Source organism: Lates calcarifer, linkage group LG12 (assembly GCF_001640805.2).
Source record: "Lates calcarifer isolate ASB-BC8 linkage group LG12, TLL_Latcal_v3, whole genome shotgun sequence".
Classification (NCBI taxonomy): domain Eukaryota; kingdom Metazoa; phylum Chordata; class Actinopteri; family Centropomidae; genus Lates; species Lates calcarifer.
The window spans coordinates 305,540-318,102 of NC_066844.1; the positions used below are offsets into that span (position 1 = coordinate 305,540).

General features: G+C 45.6%; 1 protein-coding gene across 2 annotated transcripts in view; it reads left to right on the plus strand.

Annotated features, from left to right (window-relative positions):
• LOC108890709 (E3 ubiquitin-protein ligase RNF123) overlaps window positions 1–9,749 on the plus strand; it is a 73,494-nt gene extending 63,745 nt beyond the window's left edge. For both annotated transcript variants that reach the window (XM_018687692.2, XM_018687693.2), the window contains exons 39-40: window positions 6,027–6,112; window positions 7,396–9,749. In XM_018687692.2, coding sequence (XP_018543208.1) covers window positions 6,027–6,112; window positions 7,396–7,495 — 186 coding nt within the window. In that variant the 3' untranslated portion in view covers window positions 7,496–9,749. The remainder of the gene's footprint in view (window positions 1–6,026; window positions 6,113–7,395) is intronic.
• Window positions 9,750–12,563: the final 2,814 nt, after the last annotated feature.

The following is a 12,563-nucleotide window of genomic DNA, read 5'->3' on the forward strand; positions in this document are numbered from 1 at the left end:
GACTGACTCCAGCTCCATGAAATGATCCAACGCAGCAGATTTGTTGTGATGCTCTAAAGGAAGGAGTTTATTGGACCTGACGATGAGTCTGGTCCTTGGTCCTGCTGAGTCTGTATCAGTCTGTCGTCCATCATCCTCACAGCTGTTTACTGCTTCATCACCTTCACACTCTGCTGCTCTGTACTAACACACACACACACAGAAAGTAAAATAAAACACACATGCATGTTTTGTAAATGAGACGTTCCCACAGGCTCCCAGACTCACACAAAGGTCACTTATCATGAGCTGACAAGGCCACACACACACCACACACACACACACACACACACCACACACAGTGTTAGCATTGTGATATATGCTGTGGCCTCAGGTCTGCAGGTTGACTCTGTTTCCTGTAGAAACCAGTTTAAAGGTTAATGAATGAATATCTCAGCTCTCTGCTGAGGAAGGAGAGGACGTCTGATTTTTCTAACAACACTAACAGCTTTAAGATGTGAGGATGAGGAGGGAGGAAGAGAGGAGACGGTGGTTTAACGTTTCTGTTGGAACAGAAAGACTCTGTGACGGAGACTGAGGACGGAACAGAGCTCCGTCCTCAGTCTCTCAATCATAATCAACTTACAGTCAAAATGAGGTGATTCTGTGTGAGACTGTCGCCCTGTAAAAGGTTGATGTTTCTTGTCTGACTGATTCAGCTCCTCTGATGCTGATTGTTGCAGTTCAGGTGTGAGAGCAGCTCGTGTTAAATAATCTGATGTTCAAACCTTTAAACTGACACGGAGCTGCAGATTTTAAATCTCAGTTTTCACTCTGTGATGATGAATCAGGCTCAGCAGCGTTTTACCCTCCTACACGTTTTTATAGATGCATCTAATATTAATGTGATGGAGACATTTTCACAGATCTTTATCTTCTAGAAGTGAAAAACTAACTGACAGAGTCACAGAGGACTACAAACAACAACAACTTCTTATAACATGTTAGCAATGGAGCAGAGGACAGATGTGAGGTTTAGGTCTGTGTGTTTGACAGCTCCAATATAAATGTGTTCCTAACAGGAATATAATGTCCTCTTAATGTTGGTTCTGATATTCTAACTAAAAGAAATAAAAAACAAACAGAGCTGTTCTCCTGCTGCAGACGCTGTTTTATCATCAGAATATCAGTTTAAATTGAACTGTATCAGCAGGTGATTTCCTCTCAGCGCCGTCACCTCAGTGCTTCATCTCACTTTAATTCAGGCTGATTTTAGGGGACAGGAACAAACAGGAACAAACTGTAAATTAACTCTGTCTAAATAATGACTGTCCAGTGTCACAGCAAAATGAAAATGACACACAGTCACTGGAGTCAGCTCTGCTTTAAAAACAGATTTAATCGACTGTAGATTCAGAAAAACATTTGAGGACGATGCTAAATAAACTTTTAACCCTTTAATCACAGGAGACATCTGACTGCTGGTCACTTCATGGTGACTGTTGAGGTTTATTCCTCGACATTAGTCTGATTCTAGTTTCTTGTTTAACATGGCTGCTCCTCAGTTTTCTCTGTGTTTGATGGTGACGATGCTGAAGCAGCAGCGAACACTACGAACCATTTCAGTGTTTAGATATAATCCAGATACTTCAGATGGTGTTTGTACAGCTGCAGGTGTGCTGAGGACACATGGAGGAAACATGGAGTAGACATGGAGGAACATGGAGGAAACATGGAGTAGACATGGAGGAGAGATGGAGGAGACTTGTACAAGACATGGGAAACATGGAGGAGACATGGAGGAGACTTGTACAAGACATGGAGGAGAGATGGAGGAAACATGGAGGAGAGATGGAGGAACATGGAGACAGATTGATTAACAGGACAGACTCTCAGTGTGTTAACATGTAAATCTTAATGTGGTAAACACCTTTAATGCTTCAGATTCAGAGACGTTATATTATTGCAGCTCAGGTGTTTGGACTCTGGACTGAACAATTTGTCCAAACCACAGGAGAGAAGAAGGGATGAGATGGAGGAGAAGTCACTGAGTTGACTTGGTGAAAAACAAAGATGGCATCGACTCTGGCAGCAGATAATCTCTTCATCAATAGTCTCTGACTGAAACGAAGGACGTCTGTGGTTCAAACTGAAAACTGAAGATGTGAAATGAAGCAGCTGAAGAAAAACTAATGACAAAGACTGAGTCCAGTGAACATGGTGTCAAAGGTCAAACTGTTCAGACTTAAATGACTAATCAGCAGAGAGGAGGAGGAGGAGGGGGAGGGGGATTGATTTTTTTTGATTGCAGGGCATTAACAGAGGTGAGGAGAGAGAAAAGAAATGAGAATTGATGGAGGAGCAGAGGGTTCAGCTGATGACAGGAAGACAATGGACTCCAGCTGAGGAGGAGACACCAGAGGAGACATCAGAGGAGACATCAGAGGAGAGGAGGAGACACCAGAGGAGACATGAGAGGAGAGGAGGAGACATCAGAGGAGACATCAGAGGAGAGGAGGAGGGAGCAGAGCAGCACATTTCCACAGATGGATCCTCCACCATCTTGGATCAGGTTCTGTTCTGGTTCCTGTTCAGAACATTTCAACCAGAAATAAACTGGTTCTGATCCTGAAAGTCAACACAGAAAGAGGTGTGAGCTGTGATGTCATCAGCGGGCGTGTCCTATACAGAGCTGCATGAATGAGTTAGCATGTTAGCATGTTAGCACTTCCTGTTCCCTCGTCCCAGAGTCAGTGTGTTTCTGGTTAAATATCTGAAATAAGGTCTGAGACATTTTCAGGTTTTATTCTCGGACATAAAATGGGTCAGTAAATCCCCCACTCCTGATGTTTGAAGCTTTTACGTGTCTTAAAAAAGGCGGTTGCTAACGAGTGTCTAAATGAGACTACAGAGGTTGTCGGGGACGTTAACATGAAAACCCATCTACTCACCAGTCCACCTTTACAGCCTCGTTGTGCAGTGATGCTAACTTCATCCCTGCAGGACTCTGCTCTGTTGTACGGTTTAACAACATCTGGACACAGTTTTAATGATGATGATTGTTTGAGTCTGAAACTGAGAGAAGAAGATGCTTCAGCTCTGAGAAAAGACAGAGTGAAGAATCATCACAGTTTATTCAGAGAATTCACCGACAGCAGAAGATGTTTCTGGATCCATTTTAAGAAGGAGCAGCTGAGATTTTATTCTTTGGATTGTTTAGCTCCTGTTTTTTCTTGTAACCTGGTTTTTAATGAGACGTTCATTCACAGGAGAACTTCTCCTCCATCAGTGTGAACTCCTGTTCTCTCCCTGTGAGGTGCTGCAGCTCTGCAGCAGGCTGACAGGCAGTGAACTGTGGGTGGAGGAAGGTGACAGAGGAGGAGAGGTGGTGCTTTATATGCAGGAGCTGGAGGAGGGGGAGATCCAGGTGTTGATGGGTTGAAGGCAGAGAGGAGGAGACAGAGTGTGGGATGTGAGGAGGAACAGGAGGCTTCAGTTTTCAGACTCTGAACTGCTTCAAAGAGAAATCTCTCAGTGACTGAAGAATGAAGAAAGAGAGGAGGAGGAGAAGAGAGAGGAGAGGGGAGGAGAGGAGAGGAAAGAAGAGGAGGAGGTTCTGTTTTCAAAGTCCCTTTATTAAACCACTTCGCTAAACAACACTGGCAAAGTTAAAAAACCATGAACAAACAAAAAAAACACAACATTTTTCAACTGTGAACAAAGGATCTCAACCAACTCAAACAATCAACCATCAACTCATAGCTTCATACTCAGCTCCCATCTCCTTCCACAGAGCACAACACCACACACACACACACAGCCCACACCCGTATGAAGTCCTGTAACTTGTCCATTGTTTTATAAAAAATATATTCCACCCTGAGTCGAGACTTTAACAGTCCCTCAAAGACTGGCACCAGGTCCAAGCACCCAAAACTCTGGGTCTTGTTCCTGCGTGTCAGCCAGATAGCCAGCTTTGCCGACCCAGATAAAAAGTTCAACAAAGTACAAACAGATTTCTCCTTTGCACAATATTTAGGACCAAAAATAAATAAATCAAAGGAAAAGCACACCCCGAATCCCTGAAACAACCTTTTTAACAGTTCAAACAGTGATTCTAGTCTACGACACTGAACAAACAAATGCTCAAGGGTTCAGTCTGTGAACAGAATACACACTCCTCTCCCACCCCAGGATCCATGTGCGCTCTGTATCTGTTCGTAGCTATTGCACCGTGTACAACCCTCCACTGGAGGTCTGCTGTCCGCTTCTCAACGGGCAGCTTGTACAGGGACCGCCAGCTGCCCTTCGGGGAAGCGTCTGGGCCAAAGAACTCAGTTCACCCCTGACTCCCTAACTTCAGAGAGGGACCGGAGATGGAGGACTTTTACACAGATCAGGTACAGATCCTTCTTCCCTACATCCTTGAACTGTCAGGTGTGTTGTGAGACAGCCGTCTCCCTCCACTCCCCCACTGCAGGGGAAACAGACAGAGTGGGGAAACTGTACTCACTGCCTTCGTTCCATTGTTCGCACAGGGTTCGGTCTCTTACAAAGGGTCTTAGATGGGGTGGAAAAGCCTCACAGACTTCTGCCACCACCCTGTTAAACAAACGAATGGAAGTAATTTTACTCCTCTCTCTCCGGACGTTAACCGGCACAGCAGTCAGCTTCATCAAATGGCCAACTTTGGTGCAACCAGCACCTCTGAGGCTGGTCCGCAGGCTGGCAGATTGCAGGGCTAGAGTCTTCAAGAAGCCATTACAAAACAATGGCTCTTCAAAAACCCACATACCCGGAGTCTGATTGCCTGCACGCTGGAACTTGAACCCCTGCCAGGCCTGCAGTACGGAACTGTAGAATGATGTAAGTCCAGACAGATCAAGATCTGCACTCTCTACCAGGAACAGTTGTTTGTCATAGTCCAAACGCCCAGCTCTTCTCAAGAGCAGCCGAGCTGTGTCTAGCCAGCTTGGACCACTGTTGTAAAGGATCCGCTGCGCTGTCTGTAGTCTAAAAGCAGCAACTTTGGACTGGATGTCAACAAGTCCTTGCCCACCCTCAGCTACAGGTAAGCACAAGGCTGCTGCCCAGATCCAGTGCTTACCAGACCAGAAAAAGTCCAGGATTGTCCTTTGAATGTCCTCTATGAAGCCCCTCGGCGGTGTCAGAGGGATGAGTTTGTGCCAGAGAGTCGAGGCAACCAAGTTATTAGCAACCAGAACTCTTCCCCTATATGACAGCTGGGGCAGCAACCATTTCCATCTAGACAACCGAGCGCACACTTCCTCCCTGATTCCTTCCCAGTTCCTTAACTCGTACCCCTCAGTGCCCAAAAAAACTCCCAACACCTTCAGCCCCTCCCTCTCCCATTTGAGACCTCCAGGCAGAAAAGGAGGATACGGTGATCCGTGTTGAGGGAGCTGGAGAAGAGAAGAGAGAGGAGAGGAGGAGGAGAGGAGGAGGAGAAGAGAGAGGAGAGGGAGGAGGAGGAGGAGGAGGAAAGAGGAGGAGGAGAGAGGAGAGGAAAGAGGTGGAGAGGAGGAGGAGAGGGGAGGAGGAGGAGGAGGAGGAAAAGAGAGGAGAGGAGAGGAAAGAGGTGGAGAGGAGGAGGAGAGGAGGAGAGGGGAGGAGGAGGAGGTGGAGAAGCATATGAAGAGAACAGATTGGCTGAGAGATACAGGCGAACAGGAAAGAGGCAGCAGGTGTGAGGAGCAGGTGTGAGGAGCAGGTGTGAGGGTGATGTTGACATCCTCAGGCGAAGTGTCTGCCTCAGCACCTGAGGTGTCAACACACACGTCCCATGATGCACTGGGGTTAAAGATGCAAAGAGGGAAGTCAGAGGTGGTTACTCTAAGGGTAAAGAAGGATGGAGACATTTCAATAACATGAGACAGGCTAAGCTAAGGTAAAATAAGATAAGCTAGGCTAAGCTAAGCTAAGCTAAGTAGCTGCTGTAGCTTCCTGTTTACAGAGTGGGATCAGTGTGATCATGTGACTCAGGGGTGAGGCAGGTGAGTTTAAGTCACCTGTTTTCTGTGTTTCAGCCAACCAGTGAAGAAGACCTCTGCCCCATCTGCTACGCTCACTCCATCTCTGCCATCTTCAAACCCTGCTCACACAAGTCCTGCAAGTGAGTCCACACCACACACACACACACACTGTATGTTATAAATGATTTATACACACCTGTACTGTACATGTAGGTGTGTGAGTGTGAGTGTGTGAGTCAGCTGTTTGCTGTTTGCTGACTGCAGCAGTCCTCGGTCCACCTCATCTCAGTCCTGGAGGTACCTGATGAATCACTGAGCACCTGTCACCTGACCTGAGCTCACACTCCTCACCTCTGAGGCCAAACCCAGATCTGTCTGTCTGTGTCTGTCTCTCTGTCTGTCTCTCTCTCTCTCTGTCTCTCTGTGTGTGTCTCTCTCTCTCTCTGTCCTGTCTGTTCTCTGTCTCTCTGTCTGTGTGTCTGTCTGTCTGTCTCTGTCTCTGTCTGTCTGTCTCTCTGTGTGTGTCTCTCTCTCTGTCTCTCTGGTCTCTGTCTGTCTCTCTGTGTGTGTCTCTGTCTCTCTCTCTGTCTGTCTGTCTCTCTCTGTCTCTGTCTGTGTCTCTCTCTCTCTGTCTGTCTGTCTGTCTGTCTGTCTGTCTGTCTGTCTGTCTGTCTGTCTCTCTGTGTCTCTGTCTGTCTCTCTGTCTGTCTGTCAGAGTTTAGACCTGGAGCAGCTGGAGAACAGGAGCGTACCACTGTGTAAAGAATGGGGGTCCTGGTGGAAGGTACCAAGCAGAGTGAAGTTAGAGGGGTGCTGACCACTGCTGTTAGTTGAGTGTGTTTAGGACAGAATATTCAGGATCATTTAACACAGTTTAACTTCTTCTTGTTCCTGAGCAGAGAGTTTTATTTCCAGCCGTTCAGGACGAAAGTGGAAGAGACAGATTTTTCTCTTTTAACTTTGCTGTTGTGAATCCAGGTAAAGACGTGAGGGGAGAAGTTCTCAGTGATTGTTTCAGCAGCTGCACACCTCAGTTTACCTGTGTTGTTTTATTCAGACTAATCAGAGGTCTCTGAACAGTTAATACAGCACAAACTATCCAGGAACAGTGTCATCTCATCAGTGTGTTAGTTGGACTCTGCAGGTGTGAAGCAGGAGGCTGGAGCTCCTGGTGTTCAGGTGTGTTCTCACCTTGACCAGAGTCGAGCAGGTGAAGAGTTAAAGAGTTAAAGATTCTGGGTTCAGGGTTTTAGTTCTGTTTCTGTTGTGAACATGTTGCTGCACGGGGATGTTGCTCACCACCAGGTATGACAGGTGTCACAGGTGTGGGGGCTGCGTCCCCACATCATTTATTTACCCAGAATCCTGTGGTGCGGTGTAAAGTCCCTGTGCTTTAAGCAGACGTTTCTGTGTCTCTCTGCAGAGCCTGTATCAACCAGCACCTGATGAACAACAAGGACTGTTTCTTCTGCAAAGCCACCATCACCGGGGTCGAAGACTACAGCAAGCCCGCCTCCTCCTAACACACACACCTCACACACCTCACACACCTCACACACACCTGACCCATGTTAGCTGTAAAGATCACAAGAATAGTTTAAAGAGTGTGAGACTGACTCAGACTCAGACCTTCATCCTCAGACATCAGTGAACCCAAAGATTCCTCTCAGTCCTGTCCTCAGCAGCTCGCTGAAATCCACTTCCTGTTTCTACTGGAACAGTTTGACATCCTGGTCTCTGGATATCGACCTGTGTTGTGTTAGACCCTGAAGACGTCCTGTCTCCACCTGTCTGACACAGCAGACGTTAACCTGCAGCTGAGACTGACTCTGACTCACCTGGATGCAGGTGAACGAGCCTCGTCTCACCTGTTCAGCAGAGCAGAAGTTCAGTTATCTGTTTCACATTTTACTAAACGCTTCAGAGCTCAGGAGAAAAAGACAAAAACAGAAACGCCTACGTTCACTTCCCGATCATCAGTCTCCGTGTTACCTTCACCTAATTGGTCACGTTCTGATCATGTGACTTGTTTCAGCCTCGACTCTCAGAGGTGAATGTAACATGGAGGATGAGTCTGAGCTCAGTGTTAGCTTGTGTTTCTACTTCCTGTTCACACCTGTCATGTGATGTGTGTTCTCAGGTGTGTTAGTGTGGACAGGCTGCGTCACTGACAGGTTTTACAGCTCATCATGTGTCTGAGTTTAAACCTGAAGCAGCAGCTCTGATGAAGATGAAGATGATTCCACAGCTTCCTCTGCAGGTTCAGACCCAGGCTGACTTTATCCTCTGCAGTGGAAACACACACACACACACACACACACAGGTCTGCTGAGGGCTGAACAACAAAAAATATCATGATGTAGACAGATGGCAGGAGACTCAGTGTTCTCTGTACAACACACACACACACACACAACACACACACAGAGAACAGAGTAGTGGTTGGGAGGACAGCAGCGTCCTTGGCTGTGAGAACTCACTGTCATATTAACACAACAACTCACCTCTACCTGTCAGCACAGGTACACCACACACACAAACACACACAGACGGGTCCTTACAGAGGAACAGGATGGTGGGTGTATACATCACCTTTACCTCTGTGCAGACACACACACACACACACACACACACACACACACACACACACACTGTACAGAGCAGTCACTCAGGCTGTCACATAGAGAACTGATGGACTCTGGTGTTTCTGAGACACAGATGTGAAACTGTTCCTTTAAGGGACTCGGACTCTGCTGATCCTCCTCCCGTCAGGTCCAGATTAAACCTCAATCCAACCTCTGGTGCTGGACTTTGTTACTGTTGAAACCTCAAACTGAACCTGAGTCATGTGACAGAGTGGTTTTTACCTGTGTGTCGCTCCCTGACGTCGGCCTCCTCTCTGAGCTGGAATCATTTTCTACCAACTTAGATAGTTTGCTCTAACAGAGACCATGTTAATGTCCAGGATCTGAGCTGACTGTGATCAGTAGGAATGTGTTTCTGTGTTAACGTCAGGACTCAGAGCAGAGGATTCACTTCATTTCTTTTCCTGTTGTCGTCAGTTTGTTCAGAGTCCATCAGCTGCACGAGTCAAATCAATGGAAAATAGAAATGTTTAAAACATAAAGAGGAATATTTGAACAAGTCAGTGAATTATTCAGTTAGCTGTTTTTCCATTTTTCTCCTCTGTTTTTGCATTTGCACTTTTCAGTTTAACAGTTTTACATTTAATTTTCCAACCAGTTCAGAATCCCATGTATTTATTCTTTGTTTCCCTTTTCTCTCTAACATGAACTCCTGACCTGATAAAACAAATATTTTCATTTGACTTCTGGCTCTAATGAGAGTGAATGTATTTTAAACTCAGCTGCCAGTTTCATTTTTATGGTTCTTATTATCTTTGGAGATGAAAACAAGTAATAATAATAATAATGATACTAAGAGCTGAGGCCCTGTGAGTTTTCAGTGTGTTGATGATGGACTGAGCGTTGACAGACGTGTGTTTTCCTCTATATGAAGTGGTAGTGGTACTTCCTGCAGTATTTAAAGCATGTGTGATGAGTGCAGGTTTCCACAGAGCAGAGCCTCAGTGCTGCTGCTGCTCTGAGCAATATCACCGTTTGTGTTTGAACCATTTATCTTGTTTCTGGGACGAGGGAGGGAACAGAGGACGTCTGCGATGGACGGACTTATTGCTTTCCATTTCTCCTTTGTGAGTGAGAGTGCACATATATTGACGATGTAACTGCATTAAATTATTTATCCTAAACCAACAAATCTGCTCAGTGTGCTGCTCTGTTCTGTTTGTGGGAAAAAACAGAGAGATTAAAGAGAGAAGGAATGAAAGAAAGTATGTTTATTTATTCATTAGTCTGTGTTGGTGGATGTATGTTGTCTTTCTTTCTGATTTCTGTCTGTTTGATGTAGTTTTCTCGATTCAGACCTGGACTTTTCCTCTGAGATTAACTTCACAGCTGAGAGGGTTCAGACCTGACCTGGATCAGTGAGTAACAAACCTACTTTATGAATACAACCAGGTGTTTTACTCTGAGAGCACACAGATTCTCACAGTAGTTTCTTCCTGTGGGAGGAGGAGCCATGTTGCTAACGCTAACACTAGCAGACACAAACAGATGATTCATTGTCTGTTTCCTGGTGGTGACCTTTACAAAAAGAACTGTGGAGAAACTCACTGTATTTTTGCAGAAGAAGTGGTTCATGCATTTATTGCTTGTGGTTCTGATTCAGTATCATCAGACTCCTCTGCTGTGGAGGCACAAACACCCTGTGTACTTTAAAGACAAGACTTCAAACTTTCCTCTTTGATGAAGTTTATAGTTCCAGCCGGATCAGACCTGAACCTGAACCTACTTATCTCTCCATGATGCACTGAGCCTCTCTCTCTCTGCAGGTGTTTCTGTCTCTGGATCTGCAGAATCACAAATCACCTCCTGCCTCCCTGATCCTGCTCAACACTCGCTGCCTCCCTGAGTCCAGTTCTGTTCGAGGTTTCTGCCTCCAGAGGGTTTTTTTTTTTTTTGGAGGGGAGGGGGGGTCTTTGTGAATATATAAGTGCCCTGACATTACTCCTGTATAAATTAAACTGACTTCTCTGTGACAGCAGAGCCAACAGTAATGCCACTGTGAACATAGATGGATAGAAATTAAAGGTCCATTTCCGGGGATCTGTTGGCAGAAATGTAATATAGAATACAAAAGTATCTTATTAGTGTGTAATCACCTAAACTAATAATCGTTGTCTCTGCTCATTCAGAATGAGCAGTTTATATCTACACAGAGAGCAGTGGCTCAATATAAAGTCTCTCACATTTTTTACATTGACGTCACACGTATATGGAAGATGAGGAAGATGAGAGGTAGAAAGGAGCGAGTGGTTGTTGGCTAACTGTCGCGATAAGTTTGAGAAATAATATTTTCACAGTTATTATGAAGCACAAGACAAAGCAGCAGAGTCTGAACCCTCGTCATCAAAGAGGTGAAAACATGAAGAAGCCAAACAAAAGCAGGAAAGGTGGCGGCAGTCATTCAGAGAAGCTGCAGGTGGGAAAAATATGTACACAGGAAATACTATCTCTTCATATTCAGTTGGTTAGACTCTGGATTCCACCGTCTTACAGACTGTGCAGATCTTCAGTTCTGTTTAATAACGACAATAAAGCTGAACCTTGAAATAGAAAAGAGGACAGAGTGAATGTTGTCGTGACATTCACTCTGTCGTCGTGTTAAATGTTGACCTCAGCAGGTTTAACAGCAGCTGACAGATATCCAACATGTCACTGCCTGTATGTGTTTGTGTGTGTGTCACCTGTCGGTCTGTCCAGCAACCTGACACCAGGCTGAGTGGACAGAGTTTATAGATTGAGACAGAAATAACTGGAGAAAGCAGAGGAGGTGGAGGAGGAGGAGGTGGAGGAGGAGGGGGTGAAGATGGAGGAGAACAGCACAAGGGCACTGATAGCACTGCGTGTATTTATAGTGGAACAGGAGCTTCTCTTTTTTCCCCTGATCGATGGAGAAGCAGAAAAGCACATGACCTGTCCACTAATGGCAGCCTGCTGTGTGTGTGTGTGTGTGTGTGTGTGTGTGTGTGTGTGTGTGTGTGTGTGGAATAAATGGGTCACTGAGAAAGACAGAGCAAAGACAGAAAGTTGCCATCGTCCACAGAAGCTTGAAGCTGTAAACACGTTCAGACCACATGTTTAACTGTGTTAGCAGCAACGTCAATTAAGCAGACTGTGTGTGTGTGTGTGTGTGTGTGTGTGTGTGTGTGTCTGTCTCAGTCCTCTCACACTCACTGAGCTGCTTTTACTCAAACACTCTGACATTATCTGTGTTTAGCTTCAGGTGTCAGTTCTGCTGTTTCCCACATATTTAAAGCTTTCGTCTCTATGCAGACGACACTCTGATCTACCTTCCTGCTGCAGCTCCTGCACCTGAACACTCAGAGGACTGAACTGTGGCTCAGCACTGACACTGTGAATGTACAGTTTAAACTACAGTTTGTCTGTGAGGAGAAAAACAGTCGAGGAGTTTTGTTTTTTACCTGCAGAGTAAAGAGTTTTAGCTCAGAGCAGAAATTCAGTCTGTCTTCGTCTCTGCTTCCTGAACAGTTGACAGGACGTTTCACTGCTGCAGGAGCTGAAAACCACTTTACATCTGTTCTGATTAATACGCTGCTGCTCTTCTGCTTGTTAACAGTTGAAGTCTTCTCTCTGTCTGTGCAGGTCCACTGTAGCTGGGATCAGGTCTAATGATCCTACCTGGATCAGACTACTGATAGAAACCAGGGCTGATTTCAGAAGGCCTCAGATGGATCAGATCCTGCAACATCTCCAATCTTATGGCTCTCTAGATTACAGCTTTCTAGATTTAATAAAAACTAGACACTGCTGAGGTTTCCAGGTTCAGGCTCACAGCCCTCTCTCCTCTGTGTCCTCCTGGTTTTATGTTCAACTGATTTCTACCGCCTCAGTTCTCAGGTCTGATGTTTACATGTTACTATGTTTGCAGAGACTCTTTAGATGATGCTGAGTTTGAAATTCCTGACACTAACTTTAAAGCTGTAGCTGC